General features: G+C 46.0%; 1 protein-coding gene across 5 annotated transcripts in view; it reads left to right on the forward strand.

Annotated features, from left to right (window-relative positions):
* Positions 1-14,936, forward strand: part of large2 (LARGE xylosyl- and glucuronyltransferase 2) — a 119,888-nt gene that overhangs the window by 98,729 nt on the left and 6,223 nt on the right. For all 5 annotated transcript variants that reach the window (XM_041039526.1, XM_041039519.1, XM_041039535.1 and 2 more), the window contains 7 exons: positions 4,892-5,104; positions 9,280-9,575; positions 10,328-10,410; positions 11,268-11,391; positions 12,819-12,990; positions 13,416-13,520; positions 13,768-13,880. In XM_041039526.1, the coding sequence (XP_040895460.1) occupies positions 5,005-5,104; positions 9,280-9,575; positions 10,328-10,410; positions 11,268-11,391; positions 12,819-12,990; positions 13,416-13,520; positions 13,768-13,880 (993 nt within the window). In that variant the 5' untranslated portion in view covers positions 4,892-5,004. The remainder of the gene's footprint in view (positions 1-4,891; positions 5,105-9,279; positions 9,576-10,327; positions 10,411-11,267; positions 11,392-12,818; positions 12,991-13,415; positions 13,521-13,767; positions 13,881-14,936) is intronic.

Consider the following 14,936-nt stretch of genomic DNA (forward strand, 5'->3'; position numbering starts at 1 on the left):
GTCACCAGTGTCTCAGGTTCTGGAAATTCTCCTTTGTAGATTCAGACTGTTCGTTAGGTTTTGGACAATATTTGGACATTTTTGTCGTCGTTCTTCTCACGTCAGAGAAAACTGGGTGAGTCTGGATTCATCCAGCAGCTGCTCGCTGGTTGATTGTCCTGATTGTTGTTGGGGAAGTTGCCTGTTGTGTTGGTTATGGTTGGGTGAATGTGTGAATGTGTTGAACGTGTATTTTTTGACTAATTGCAGAAAACTGTCGAGATGGTTAAACACCACAAACACAGATTCGTCTCCTGTCATCAACACAAATGAATGTTGGACAAGCAGGAAGACAAGGACAAACGACCCGAGTTTCCAGTTTGAGTCTGACTGAACAGCTGATCCCTGTGACGTGGTGTTAGCTGGTTACACAGAACGTCTTCAACAGTCAGCATCAGCTTTTGGTTTGAGTCCGGCCTGAACACTTCAGTGGGCCGCACTGTTCGAGAGTCCAGTTTGAAGGATTCCTGAACATCATGATGGCACAGAGGTGGTTATATACACCGAGAGTTACACCCCGTTTGTAACCGGCCTGTTTTTAGGTGGTTATGTTCTGTCCTCGGCTGGACGACAGACGGAAGAGACGCCACGTTGACCTGAAAACTGCAGCTCTGTCCTCAGGAAGTCTGCAGGTTCCTGAAGGTTCCTGCAGGAAGGCGAAGTGTTCTCAGTCTGTGTGGAACAAACACCATGAAAACAGAGAGAGACTAATATGACGCTCCCCTGCTGGGCATGAAAGCAGCTTAATTTAAATGATCAGAGGCTCAGAGCGATAATTAGATTACTGTACACGCCGATCAGCTGATGCTGTGGCTGATCGTCGCACGGTGCGTGACGGCTGTGCCGAGTGTGTGTGTGTGTGTGATTACAGCTGATTTCTGTTGTTTCAGACGACTTCTGTGCAGAACAGGCTCAGCGTTACGCGTGGCAGTGTGATGTACATCTGTGACACACACACACACACACACACACACACACAGACACACACACACACACACGTCGTCTCTCAGGAAATCGGGAGCAGGCCTATTTCTGAACACGGAGTCGGCGTGTAAGAGGAGGAGCGAGTGCTCTGCGGGTCTCAGTGAGTGTGTGGGTCGGTGAGGTCAACAGACAGACTGAGTGGAGTTGATTATCCGTCTCCACTCTTATCTCCGTCCTCTAATGCAGGAAGCGCCTGCTGATTATTCCCCTAATCAGGACTGTCCCCTCTGTGATTAGCTCGATGCTAAAAGCCCTTCAGTCTGAACGGGGACACGTCCGCTGGACCAAAGCACCGCTTTCAGCTCTTAATTGCATTATCATACTGTATGTTCCCCCTCAGCACTGACTGACAGGACTCCCTGACAGGAGACACTCCCCCAGGTACAACCCAGGAATCATGGGAATTATCTGTTTATCAGGGCTTTTCTCTGTTTCCATTTTCACTCTCGTGTTGTGTCTTGTTTGTAGAAGAAAGAGGAGCAGAGAGCAGGGCTTATTTTTTACAGCGTGCAGTGACAGAGACCTGTCCCCCATCGATGGCAGGACGGTCTGTCTGCTGGTCAGTGGCTGTCGTGTATATTCAATATCTCAACAACTCTTAAATGTATTGCTATTACTCTGAGAACAGACATTCATGGTCTCCAGAGGATAGATCCTCTGACCTCTGACCTTTCCTCTATGGCAAAGTAAGGTGTAATTCAGAGTTGTTGTTTTTTTACAGAAGAAAATATATTTAAACAGGAATAAAAACAGAAATAAGCTTAAATAGAACGACACATTAAACAGAGAATAAAAACGAGTTGAACAGTAAAATCCAGCGTCAGACCTGCTGATTTCTTTCTTTCTGAGTTTGTTCAGTGTGTTTGCAGAGACTGTTCAGTTCCATGGAGCAGAAAAGCTGAAGGCTTCTGGTCCAGGTTCAGTTTAGACCCTGATGGGACAGAGAGCAGCCCGGTCCCAGAGAGGTCTGGGCAGCAGGTCAGAGTTTTCACATACGCAGTGAAATAACTTGACACACGCAGCATGAGTCAGCATGAGTCAGCACAGATCACCTGACTTCACGCTCTGATTTCAGGATCTTTCGCTCTGATTCATGCTGATGTTTGGGTCAGTGAATGAGTCACATGATGATCCGGTGGAATGTTCCGGTGGAACGTTTAGAAACGGGCCGAGTGTTCCCCCTCTGTGGTCGCTGTGCTGTACTTTCATTACAGCAGGTTATTTGTTGTGCCTCCACCCCGGTGCCACCCACGCAGCCTCCGCCGTCCCTCCTGTGCTGCCCTCAGCTCTGATTCGATGACGGAGGAGGCTGCAAACCGCCTCAGTCCTCCAACACTCGTCTTATCGCCGGCCAGGCCTTTTGTTTTTACGGCTACAATTAGAGCTCAGACGTGTAAGCGTTTTGTGCAGCTCCTGCAGAATCAACAAAAGCTGCCTATTAAACTCCTCTTTAGTGGCGCTGTCCCTCACTTTTATATCCTCGCCGGGTTTATGAGAGTCAGAGGCTGAAATCCAGGCTGATTCAGCCTGGATCTCATTCACACTTCTCTCTGTGGCCTGAATCTTTCTTCACTGTCTCCTCTTCTCTTCCACCATCTCCTCGGATTTCATCCTGTTTCCTTCTCTTTCTTTTTCTTTTCTTTTTTGTCTCCCCTCTTCCACTCGTCAACTTATCTTTTCTTTGTTTAACCTTTCTGTTATTTCTTTTCTTCTTTACTTTCCCTCCTCATCAAGCCTTTTTCCTTTTTCTTTCCCCTCTCCCCTCCTCTCCTCCTCCTCCTCTCACTTATCTCCGTCCTCCCTCAGTTTGCTCTCTCCGTCCCTCCTCACTTTTCTTCCCCTCTCAGCACCTTTCATTGCTCTTAACGACGTACAGCGCATACATCAGCCTCACTAATTAACTCATAAATCATCTCCATGTACTCGGGAAGTTGAAGCGCGTGGCGGGTTGTTGGTGGATTTCTGCAGAGTCTGATCCACGTTTGCAGCAGATAATCGAAGCGTTTTTAATCATGAACTCTGTCGGTTGTTCTCAGCGAGAAATTACTTTTAGTTCTATAAAGTTTATGTAAATAATCAATCGTTTTCTTCTCCTCTTCTGACTTTCTTGACACAGAAACCACTGTTCCAGTGGAAATGTTGGTGGAAGGAGGCCGAGGTTTATCCTTCGGTCCACAGCAGTTGTAGTTGTAGTTGTAATAGTAGTTGTAGTTGTCGTTGTGTGGTGAACAAACCATCAGACCGTCCCCTCCTCCCAGAAGTGTCTTGACTTCAGAGACGCCGCGGCGTGTGATGGCGAGCGGAGGCGGATCAGGCTGCTGTTTTCTCTGCATCTCAGCTGTTCTGTTGCTCAGAGTTGTTTCTTGAGGGGCGGCAGAGGTCACACTCAGGTGCTGCAGCGTTTTCTGTTTCAACACGAAGCTGATTCAGCTGCTCAGGAGAGAAAAGAGCCACGATGGCAGAAAGTCCTGACAGAGACGTATGGAGCAGGACGGTGTCCTCTGAGTAAACACGGGCCTGTGGATCATTATTAACATCCCACAGCTGACGGCTGATGTGCTTTTGGGTTGTGGTTGTGTTTCGGGGATGTGGTTCCGGCGACGCTCCAGAGTCAACAGCTCTGACCTGGATAGGATTCTCGTTTTTAAGCCGGAGACGCAGAAAGCCGAGGTCTTAGTCCCGACTCTGTCCTCTGTCTTGTCTTTGGACGGTTCAGATGTTTTATTTACTGTGCTGCAGTTTTCCCTCAGAGTGATACACACTTCAAACAATGACACAACATCCAGAGATCATCCAGTGTTTCTCAGTACAAACCGTCAGAGTCAGTGGACACCATGTCCTTTCAGTCCGTCCATTTTTCTTTCAGTTCACTGAAACTTTTCCAAAACATCACTAACCCGAGTAAAGTTTTACTGTTTCTAATAACAGTGAATAAATGTTCACCTGAGTTTAAATGAAGCTGAATCGACTCATTGTGACACATCAGGTGCTTCTGAAGGAGAGTCTCAGCAGGAAGTGATGTCGTTCTGCTGTTTTTATGTCTCACACACGTTTTCAGTCAGAGAATCTGATATTAATCTTTAACATTTGTCAGTTTTGTTCCTCCTCAGCTGCTTTATCCTCAGACTGAAACCTGCCAGTTCTGTATTTATCCGACAAAAACCAAATACAACTTGTTTACTCAGTTTGGATTCTGCTTCAAGTTTCCTTCCTCTTGCCGTAAACCGACGCTCTGCCGTTTCCTGTTGGCGGCGGAGTCTGGTCTCGTTTCTTGTGTCTAATTAAAGTGGGATTAAAGACTCACGTTGTGAAACAAAGACAGACCTCCCGCTCTCATCAGGCTCAGCTCTGAGACGGACTGATGATGGGAGGGCTTAGCTGCAGCTTGTTCGGGATTTCTCATGTTTCCATGATACAAATGTGACGTTTATTGATTCTTTTTTCAGTTCAGTTCAGTTCAGCCTCATTAGACTGAAGAGATTCAGGATCATTTGATCTCAGCCTGAAGTTCAGCTGCCGTGTTTTAAATTAGCATCTGTACATCATTATTTCTAACACACTGACAAACTGAGGTGCAGCAGCTTTTTATTACAGAGGCGACATCGGTTTGACGTAGTCGTCGATGTCATTGCGGGATCGAGCGGACGAACAGTCAGAGCAGAAGGAAGAAGAGCTGCAGAGTCTGAGTCCTACAGAGATGAAATGTCCAGTTCACATCATTTCAAAAAGAAAAAAAAAGATGGACACAAGCTGATTTTTATTGGAAGCTTTTTTGAGCTCAGTAGGAGACATTTCTTTTTTTTTCAGTGCAGATATTTATGATGCAGAGTCTGATGTTAACGGCCTGTTCCTCCGTCTCCCCCCTCAGATGAAAGGATGCTGCAGGGACCTGACGAGGGACTGAGCCCTACCTGAGCCCCCTCCCCCCCCCCTCTCCCCCGACCCCCCCCCTCCCAGAGCCCTCAGCGCCGCCGTCCCACCATGAACCTGCTGTGTCGTGGACGCCTGAAGCTGCTGGTGGCGTCTCTGACGGCCATCGTCCTGCTCACCTGGCTCTACCTGCTTGCTGGAAACATGGAGAGTGAGTATGAGCAGAGATTCACAGTCTGATGAGGTCAGGCATTTCCCAGCATTCAGTGCAGCCTGAGGATCCTCACTGTGTCGTTTTTGTGGAGATTTGGTTTGAAAAGTCCAAAAGCTGATTTATAATAAAAGGCTGCCGTTGTGGTTTGGGTCAAACAGAGTCCCAGGAATCCGACCGACGAGAACAGAAAACATCAATTATCAGATGTTTTCTGGGCTCAGTTTCCCTTCGATCGGACTTTTAGGTTCATTTCTTAAACACGTGTTTGCTTTGATTTTTCACTCTGACGTCGCACAGAGACGCCGAGGCTGCGTTCTGTTTGGACACACACACACAGACACAGAACCAAACCATTAAACACATCCAACATATCAGAGACATGAACCTGAGGCTGAAACTGACATGATGTTTATTCATGTTCTGTTTCATCCATGTTGCCTCTCAGTGTCTTCAGTGACCCCAACTTTTATTTTGGCGTCACACTGAGACATAAATCTTTACCTCACCGTAAGAAATTTTAAAATCTAAAAAAACTTTGAACAAATGATTCTGAGCTTGATCTGAGCGACCTGCAGGATGAAAGACGTGTCAGTGATCATTTCATGTTTGTCTTCACATCTCCACTTTTCTTCTCTGGTCTCAGTTTGATACGAACGAACAGAATCTCTCATGAGAACATCGGGTTCTGCCAGTGACCCACTTTAGCCCGATGTGATTAAACGTGTTTGCATATCCGTGAGCGTCCGCGGTTTTAACATCATCAGATGTGACCTTGGAAACAGCAGCTGCCAAAACAGTTTCACCACCAGGTCCATTAGTGGCTGCTCTGGAGCCTTTTCTGCAGATGGAATTATAGATGTTCAGATTTCCATTTTTCGAGGCACTTTCCATCTAACGACAGTGTTTATTTAAAAACCAAAAATTCTGATTCGTTTCTGAAATTTCACCAAAATAGAATATGAAACGTTCTGGGACAGTTTTACAGATTCTGGTTTTTCTGCTCAGCTTTTTAATGCACATACTCAGAATATGTGGACTGGAGCATGTCCCCTGTCTCGGCCCATTACAGTAAAGTTTAATGGTCCTCGTGCGTCCTTTGGCTGCGACGTGACTGTGTGATAAACCTCACTGGCTGCTGCATCAGGAAACCTGCGAGGTCAGCTGTCAGGTCGCAGGATACGGAGGCAGATCGCCAACGACTCCCGTCCACGCCTCGGGTGTAGTTTTTCCGTCTGTCCGACGTGTCCAGCAGGAGTTTCAGCTTCAGACTCAGGTCAGTGGTGATTGGTGGATGGAGGCCGAGGCGGGAAAAAGGATTCCACTCTGCTGAAGTTCGCTCTCACTCACACACACCAACATGGATGACAGATGAGTTGTCACAGTGCGGCGTGTTCGGTTTAGCTCCGAGTGCGATGGAGGAGCTCTGAAATAACTGTCTGACGGGCTGACTCCAGATCAGATTCTAGTCACTCTATCTGTCCTCCCTGCTCCAGTGTCCTCCGTGTCCTTCGCTCTGCATCTCGTCCTTTAGCTTAAATTCAGATTGGCTTTGTGGCATCTGACGATAAAAGGCAGCACAGCAGAGGTTTGTTCACTACAACACACACACACTATACAACACACACAATATACAACACACACACTATACAACACACACACTATACAACACACACACTATACAACACACACACTATACAACACACACAATATACAACACACACACTATACAACATCCACAATATACAACACACACAATATACAACACACACACTATACAACACACACACTATACAACACACACACTATACAACACACACACTATACAACACACACACTATACAACACACACACTATACAACACACACACTATACAACACACACAATATACAACACACACACTATACAACACACACACTATACAACACACACACTATACAACACACACACTATACAACACACACACTATACAACATCCACAATATACAACACACACAATATACAACACACACACTATACAACACACACACTATACAACACACACACTATACAACACACACACTATACAACACACACAATATACAACAACCACACTATACAACACACACACTATACAACACGCAATATACAACACACACACTATACAACACACACAATATCCAACACACACAATATACAACACACACACTATACAACATCCACAATATACAACACACACACTATACAACACGCAATATACAACACACACAATATACAACATCCACAATATACAACACACACACTATACAACACACACACTATACAACACACACACTCCTCATTTCTACAGAACGATGGCGCAGTGGCCTGAAGAACCCACAGGACATGGAATAACAGGAAAGATCTGGAACAACAGACGTCAGATAAATAAAAACAGGAGCAGTCAGAGTGGAAGGAGCTTCCTGCCTTCCTTGTTTGTCATCTGTCGTCTACTTTCACTTCACCACAGACGAGGGTGTGAACATTCCCAGCATGCCTCACTTCAGCTGTGGGCCAGCTGCTGCTCCACAGGGTTGGAGAGAGGGAACGAGGGAGGAGGGGGGAAGGAAGAGAAGACGAAGGGAGGTAGAAAATAAGAGGCAGAGAGGACGGAGAGATTAATGGGGGACAGGGAAGGAAAATGAGAGACGAAGGTGGAAATGAAGAGAAACAGAAACTCAAAGTGAAGACGTTTGGTGATGGTTTGGTCTTTTCACGAGACCTGAGAATAAAAACATAGGTTTTTATTAGAAATATTCTGTGTGTGTGTGTGTGTGTGTGTGTGTGTGTGTGTGTGTGTGTGTGTGTGTGTGTGTGTGTGTGTGTGTGTGTGTGTGTGTGTGAGAGTGTGTGAGTGTGAGTGTGTGTGAGATGCATTAAGCTTTTTTAATATATTTTTTTTCCACTGTGCTCTTTCTGCTTTTAACATCATGAAGCAGCTGAGCAGAGTCGACGTGGTTTTTCAGCTGAACATTAACATTAGAGCCGTCACAGGAAATGAACACGGAGCCTCGAGCATCACAACAAAAGTAAAACCGTTTTCCTTAGTTTTGTTCGTGGCTTCTTTTCTCTGTGGGTTTGTAATGAAACAGTGTGAAACCATAATTCTCCTGTAATCGTTCCCACTGTAATAACAGAAAATCCACATTTTCATATGTTTGGTATTTGAGCTGTTTCCTAATAAACACAAATCAGGACTCAGAGTGATGATTGAACCAAACCACCCAGGACGTTTCTAACTTTGACCCAGGACAGACTCACTGTTTGGTTCCCTGCATGATGCTAAATTATTCTTCAGATTTAAAAAATATAATTACATTTTTTTTTTGAAGAACAGAAATTGATTCTTTCCGTCTGAAACCTGAAAGTTTCCTTGAAATGTTTCCTTTATGTTTTTTAAATTTCCAGTCGAGTCGGTCAGAAAGCGTCTGAGTGTCAGTTCAGTGTTTGAGCATCAGACATGTAGTAAAACACGCCCCGCCCTGAAGCACTCTGGGATTGTTCACACCCCAGTCTGTCAGAGCAGAGCGAGGGAGGGAGAAGGTGGAGAGAGAGAGAGAGAGAGGAGAAGTGCGATGAGCCAATTTTCAGGTGTGAGACTTCGGAGAACAAGTGGCTCGCAGATTCTCAGTGTTTGTACCGTGAAGCAGAAAAACAGGAGCACGGCGTCTGTGATGTCACCTCCGGGTCTGAGAAGTGATGATTCGACGCCTGAGGCTCAGTTTGCACTTTGACTCATCAGCTGCAGACGGAGCCTGTTTGCAGCCGCGAGTCCACGCTCCACTTTCTGAGGCTGCAGATGTTCGTGTTGTGTTCAGGGAACATGTCTCTGTTTCTCTTAATGCTTCAGTGACTCTGTGCTTCGTACGTAGAGCTGAAAACATATAACTTCATATCAGTGAAGCTCCATCCTGACAGAAACAACATGAAACCATCAGCAGGGACATGCTCTGAATGGACATGTGTCCTTGTGTGTGTGTGAGACGTGGTCATGAAAACGTTAAAATTCTTTTATAGAACATACAGAGCATAAACGTCTGTTCTCCACTGGGGAGGAGAGTGACCAACAGCGTGAAGCTTTAGGTTAACGTTAGTCTTCATCAGTCTCACTCTGTCCCCTGCAGGCATTATTAACCTCCCCCTGTCCCCCTCCGCAGATGGACGCTCCCTGCTCCTGGCTCCCTGTCTGGCCGACACCCCGGCGGCCCAGGTCCTGGAGCGAGCCGTCCTGGAGTCGCGGGTTCGAGAGGTGGAGGAAGAGAACCGCCAGATCCGGCTGCAGCTTAGCCAATCGCAGGGCGCCGCTGCCGCCGCCCAGCAGTCGGACGGTAACTATGGCAACCAGCAGTGGGGAGCATCCGCGGACACGGGACCAGAGGACGGGGACAACACGGCGGAGGAGAAGAGCAACCACACAGAGTGTCCCCGATCGCCCACCGTCCAGAAGTGTGAGGTCAGGACAGGAGACGCAACACGCAGATACACACAAACACACCTGTGACATCACAGTGACGCACAGCTTAACACACTGCAACACAACCTGTGACTGTGTGTGTGTGTTCAGTCTGTGGTGAAAATGTCAGAAACAATGGATTTTTCAGGTCATGGTTCAATTTGATTTGAACAGATGTGTTTTTACAAACACGATCGGGTCAGAATATTAGGAACACCTCTGAGTATAGTGGAGTCCAGTACGACACCATCTGTGACGGGGTCAAACCAGACTGAAGGTTACTGTGTTGGACTGGGTGAACAGGAAGTGGACTGAAGTTGTGCTGATCTGATAGAACAACAACAACGTGAGACGTGTTTTGTTGGAACAAGGTCTCAGGGAGTTGTGTGTGTTTGCTCCGCCTCACCTCGGCGTATCGCAGCAGTTCACACTGACTGATCGATGAAAGGAGCAGCAGTAAGTTCCTGAAATCTGAGGGAACACACTCGCGCTTTGATGTGGTTTTCAGCCTTTGAGCCGCAACTTTTCAAAGACTTTTGCTACTGAAAAGCAAGTGACATGAAATCATAAATATTTGAGAAGCTAAATATAAAATTTCACATCAGAGAGCAGAGTGAATGTCCTGGATGGTGTGCAGCTGTCGGGGGAGCTGCTCGTGTCTCTGAAACGGTTTAAGTCAAACGACCCCTGACGACTCTCCGACGCTCGGAGCCGCTAAATGTTTCTGGTTTTTCTGTCTTTTGTCTCCGCAGCTCATCCATGTAGCGTGTGTTTGTGCCGGTCACAACGCCAGCAGAGACGTGGTCACGCTGGTCAAGTCCGTCCTCTTTCACAGGTGAGTCCGTTCAGACTTTTCCTGGATCAGTTTCAGATCCACTTCAGCTTTTTCTGATTGTTTGAAGCAGAAGTCATCGTGACTGGAACTCTCTCCATCTTCATCTCCATCTGAGGAAAATTTCACATGAAATGAAATTTATTTACTGCGTCTGTTTATTTGTTGATTGGAACAGAAAGTGTTTGAGAATCTTTCTCTCTGGGATCATCACAGTTAAACCTTTCTGTTATTCTAACTTCCCTCTCACATTATTGCTTTTATAGCAGTAATAATGTGTTTGTGTGTAAGACTGAAGACACATCTGTCCTCTTTACGACTGCTGCTGTACTTTTCGTGCTCTGCACTCAGTGGATTTATGTGTTGAGGAGATTTCAGGATTTTGTTGATGTCTGTCTGTTCACATTTGAATCAAATGTCAGTTGTAATATTTCCAGTTAAATATCAGGTCAGTGAATCTGATGAAGAGTGTGTGTGATTTAACCCGAACCTGTGGATGAGGTGTTTTATGGACCATGTGTGTCTGATTTCATCGTAGTCTGAGCTGGTTTATCCTGCGTCTGTCTGACTCCACTCGTCTGTAGGACACAGTCATTGGACTTTTTGTAGAAAAAATACAGAACGTCATCAGAATAAAACCAGAAGGAACAACCAGAAAACCCTGTGAGTCACGAGGCCGATGCTCAGAGTTGGTTAAGGTGGAATTAGCTGTGCTGGTGCTTTAGAAGCTGAAGGCCTAAATCTGTCAAAAACACAAACACTTTGTCTGTTGGAGAAGAGTCAGCGACGCAGGACCTGCCTCTCCTGACCTCTCCTGACCTCTCCTGACCTCCACATCTCTTTGTGCTTCCGTTTCTCAGGAGAAATCCTCTTCACTTTCATTTCATCACCGACACAGTAGCCAATCGGATCCTGAGTTCTCTGTTCCAGTCCTGGATGGTCCCGTCTGTGCAAGTCAGCTTCTACGATGCAGATGAACTCAAGGTAAGAGGACATCATGAACACACACACACGCACACACCCCTACATGTCCCTGTTTTCATTCATTCATCCATTCATGTCATTCACCCTGTCAGCAGCAGTGAGTGTGTTGTTGCGGCTCTTGTTTTTATCACAGTGCATGAAGATCTGTCACCAACATGAAACCATGAAGGCGACACTGTGCTCTCAGAGTCAGCTGATCTCTCTCTCTCTGTGCATGGTTCGAGTCATTGGTGTGTTTTTGTGAATGAAGCCAGAGTCAGACTGACCGTCGGACAAATCCCGCTGAGCCGCTGCATCAGTGCGCCGGTGGACCATCAAAAAGTTTTTAGCGGCTCATCGGTCAATCACCACCACGTTTCCGCCCTCACCGACCCGAGCAGCGTGTGTGAGCTCGGAAAATCCTTTTTTCTCTTTTTCCCTTTAGATTTTGCCAAAAATTCTTCTCATTAATTCAAATTCATTCATTTATTCAACTGTGCCCAGAGAGATAAAGAAGAACGAGAGCATGTGCTGAGATTACACTTTAAAAACAAAACCACCAAAAAAAAACCAAAACCACCAACGAGTCCTTTAAAGCACAGCTGTTTCCACATGCTGAGATCCGAGGTTTTCACCGGACCACAGTAAGGGAACCTCGTGCCACAGGACAGTAAAGACGCCGTGTCACTGAGTCTGAGTCGCGTCCTTAAAGTCAAAGGATTTCACTCGACAGCGACGCTGGTAAAACACTTTTCTCCCAAAGTCAAGAGACACTTCAGCACAACAACAGAAAATAATCAGCACAAAGCTGATGAATGTGCTCTCACAGTGACGGGGAACGTACGGAACGCCACGAAGAACTAAGTGTGTGTGTGTGTGTGTGTGTGTGTGTGTGTGTGTGTGTGTGTGTGTGTGTGTGTGTGTGTGAGACTCCAACCTGCGTCTCCATCCTTCACATCATCACATTCTCCTCCCTCACAGCCTTTGTGCTGAACAGTGAGTCCTTTGTGCCGTCGGATGCTTCGACCTGCAGTCTCTCTCTCTCTCTCTCTCTCTCTCTCTCTCTCTCTCTCTCTCTCTCTCTCTCTCTCTCTCTCTCTCTCTGTCTCTCTTCACTTTCCATTAACTCACATTAAAGTGGAGAAAAACAGCCGGGACTCTAAGCCGATTATATTTGCAGAGGATGCACTTATGCAGATCCAATTACTCTGAATCAAGAGAATTAATTAAAAGACATTATTTGCAGTTTCAGGAAAAAAAAAACACATTGAGCCTTTGCCAAAATAAGCTGAATGTGTCTTTGTGTAAACCCACGTACAGAAGACTGCACATGTATAAGGAACAGCACTGGGTCCATCAGTCGGTGCCGAGATCGTTCACCTGTTCAGAAGGAGAGGAAACCAGCCACCGACTGATGAACAGTAAAAACCTGATGTTTGTCGTTTCAGTCCGAGGTGTCGTGGATTCCCAACAAGCACTACTCAGGTATTTACGGCTTGATGAAGCTGACGCTAACCAAAGCTTTGCCCTCCGACCTGTCGAAGGTCATCGTCCTGGACACGGACATCACCTTCGCCACTGACATCGCTGAGCTCTGGGGCATTTTCAGGAAGTTTACAGGTGAGACCTCAGAGTTTTAGAATAGAACGGATTCCTCTGCCAAGGCTGCTCAGAATGAGTCATTTTAAAGACCTCGAAAAGTTCACAACCAGATTTCACTGAGTGAAACGTGGCTACAGCTGCACAACGTGCCGAGCTGCTAAAGGAAGCTTGGTCATCAAAAAAAAAAAATCTGATGGACTGAATGAAACGAGTGATTAAAAAAAAAAACTTCAGTCCTTTCATTAAAACCTGTGAAGCAGTTTATGAGATGAATGAATGAGAAATGAATGAATGAAAGTCCAACGTGCTGCTGAGTGAAAGCATCAGCCGGTCAGTTCACCTGAGCTCTGCGTCCACACTCGTTTCTCATTTCAGGAAATGATTCTCTGTGTTTCTGAGCCCTGATGTTGTGTTTGTTGTTGTGTGGGTTGTTGTGTTTGCAGATAAGCAGGTGATTGGTCTGGTGGAGAACCAGAGTGACTGGTACCTGGGGAACCTGTGGAAAAACCATAAGCCCTGGCCTGCACTGGGACGAGGCTTCAACACAGGTAACTGCTGTTCCCCTCTCGCTCTCACTTATTTATGGAACTGTTGTGTTTTAATGGAATGGTTTTGATGTAACAGATCATATTTAGTCTGAACCTCTGCAGCGTTTCAGGACAGTTGACTGAACACGTCTGTGTCACTGTCCTGACTCTGGACCTGGACACAGACGTGCTTTGGTCTGTAGCTCACTGTGTCTGTGGTTCAGGGTTGAGATCAGGCGTCTGACATTCGTCCCGCCTTCTCTTGCAGGCGTCATTCTTCTCTACTTGGAGCGACTGCGGCGAATCGGCTGGGAGCAGATGTGGCGACTGACAGCAGAGAGGGAGCTAATGAGCATGCTCAGTACGTCGCTCGCTGATCAGGTCAGTGACACGTCCACTCCCCAAACACAACACAAAATACTGATGCAGTACAAGACGAGTAGTTTGTCCCTCCGAAAACAAAAGAAAACCAGGAAACACGTGAAACACCTGAGTTTTAATGAGATTTTTCTGTGGGATCCAGCTGCAGAGGTACAGTTATTTAGTTTGATGTAGAAGTGTCTGAATATTTTCCTTAGAAATGTTGATATTGCTGTTCTGCATTTCTGTATAACACATAGATTTTTACTCTATGCATCACTGTGCAAATCAATAATAGAGAAAATATAAAATAGTAAAAAATTAAATGACCTGAACTCGAGGTCAGCTCTCAAGCTTTCCAACCACATCTCACTGTTTTCAAGGTTAAGACTGAACTTGATTGCTCAGTAAACAAAGAACACCCCCACACACACAGTGTAAACCCACACAGCTGAAGAAGTGTGGAATTAAATAAATGCAACTTGAAATGGACCAAAATCACCGATCTCTCTCAAACTGCTGCACAGAAAATGAACAGAGGAACATGAGGTGGAGCGATCAGTCAGCTTCGTACGGCTCAGATGAACATCGGAGAAATACAGTTTTATCTGCTCGATCTTTACCTACAGTTAAATTCTCAATTCTCAGCACCTAAATGTGAAGAACATAAATGTGTTTCTCAATAAAACTGCAGCCAGAATAAGCCTTTGGTGTCAGTTTCTCAACAGACCAAAAACAGCTCCGAGGCTCAGAAACTCACTGTTCTGCTTTTATACCGATGACAAAGGTCAGATGCGTCGATATCACCGTGAGAAATGTACAGAATGAAACTGGGATTTCTCTTTGAACTGAGCTGCGTCTTTACACTGCTCTGCTCTCAGTCTGTTTACAGTCACACACCCAGTCGTTACTGTGTGTGTTGAGCTTCGACCACTGACCTTGATTGTATTTTAGAGACACAATGCAGCCTGCACACGGGGAGTCTGCCTTCACTAAACTGTTCCACAGGCTGTAAAATCAAAGCTGAGGTTGCCAGGGAACCAGCAGAGACACAAAGACGCTGATAATATGGTTCCT

The sequence above is a fragment of the Toxotes jaculatrix genome, chromosome 1 (genome assembly GCF_017976425.1).
Source record: "Toxotes jaculatrix isolate fToxJac2 chromosome 1, fToxJac2.pri, whole genome shotgun sequence".
Classification (NCBI taxonomy): domain Eukaryota; kingdom Metazoa; phylum Chordata; class Actinopteri; family Toxotidae; genus Toxotes; species Toxotes jaculatrix.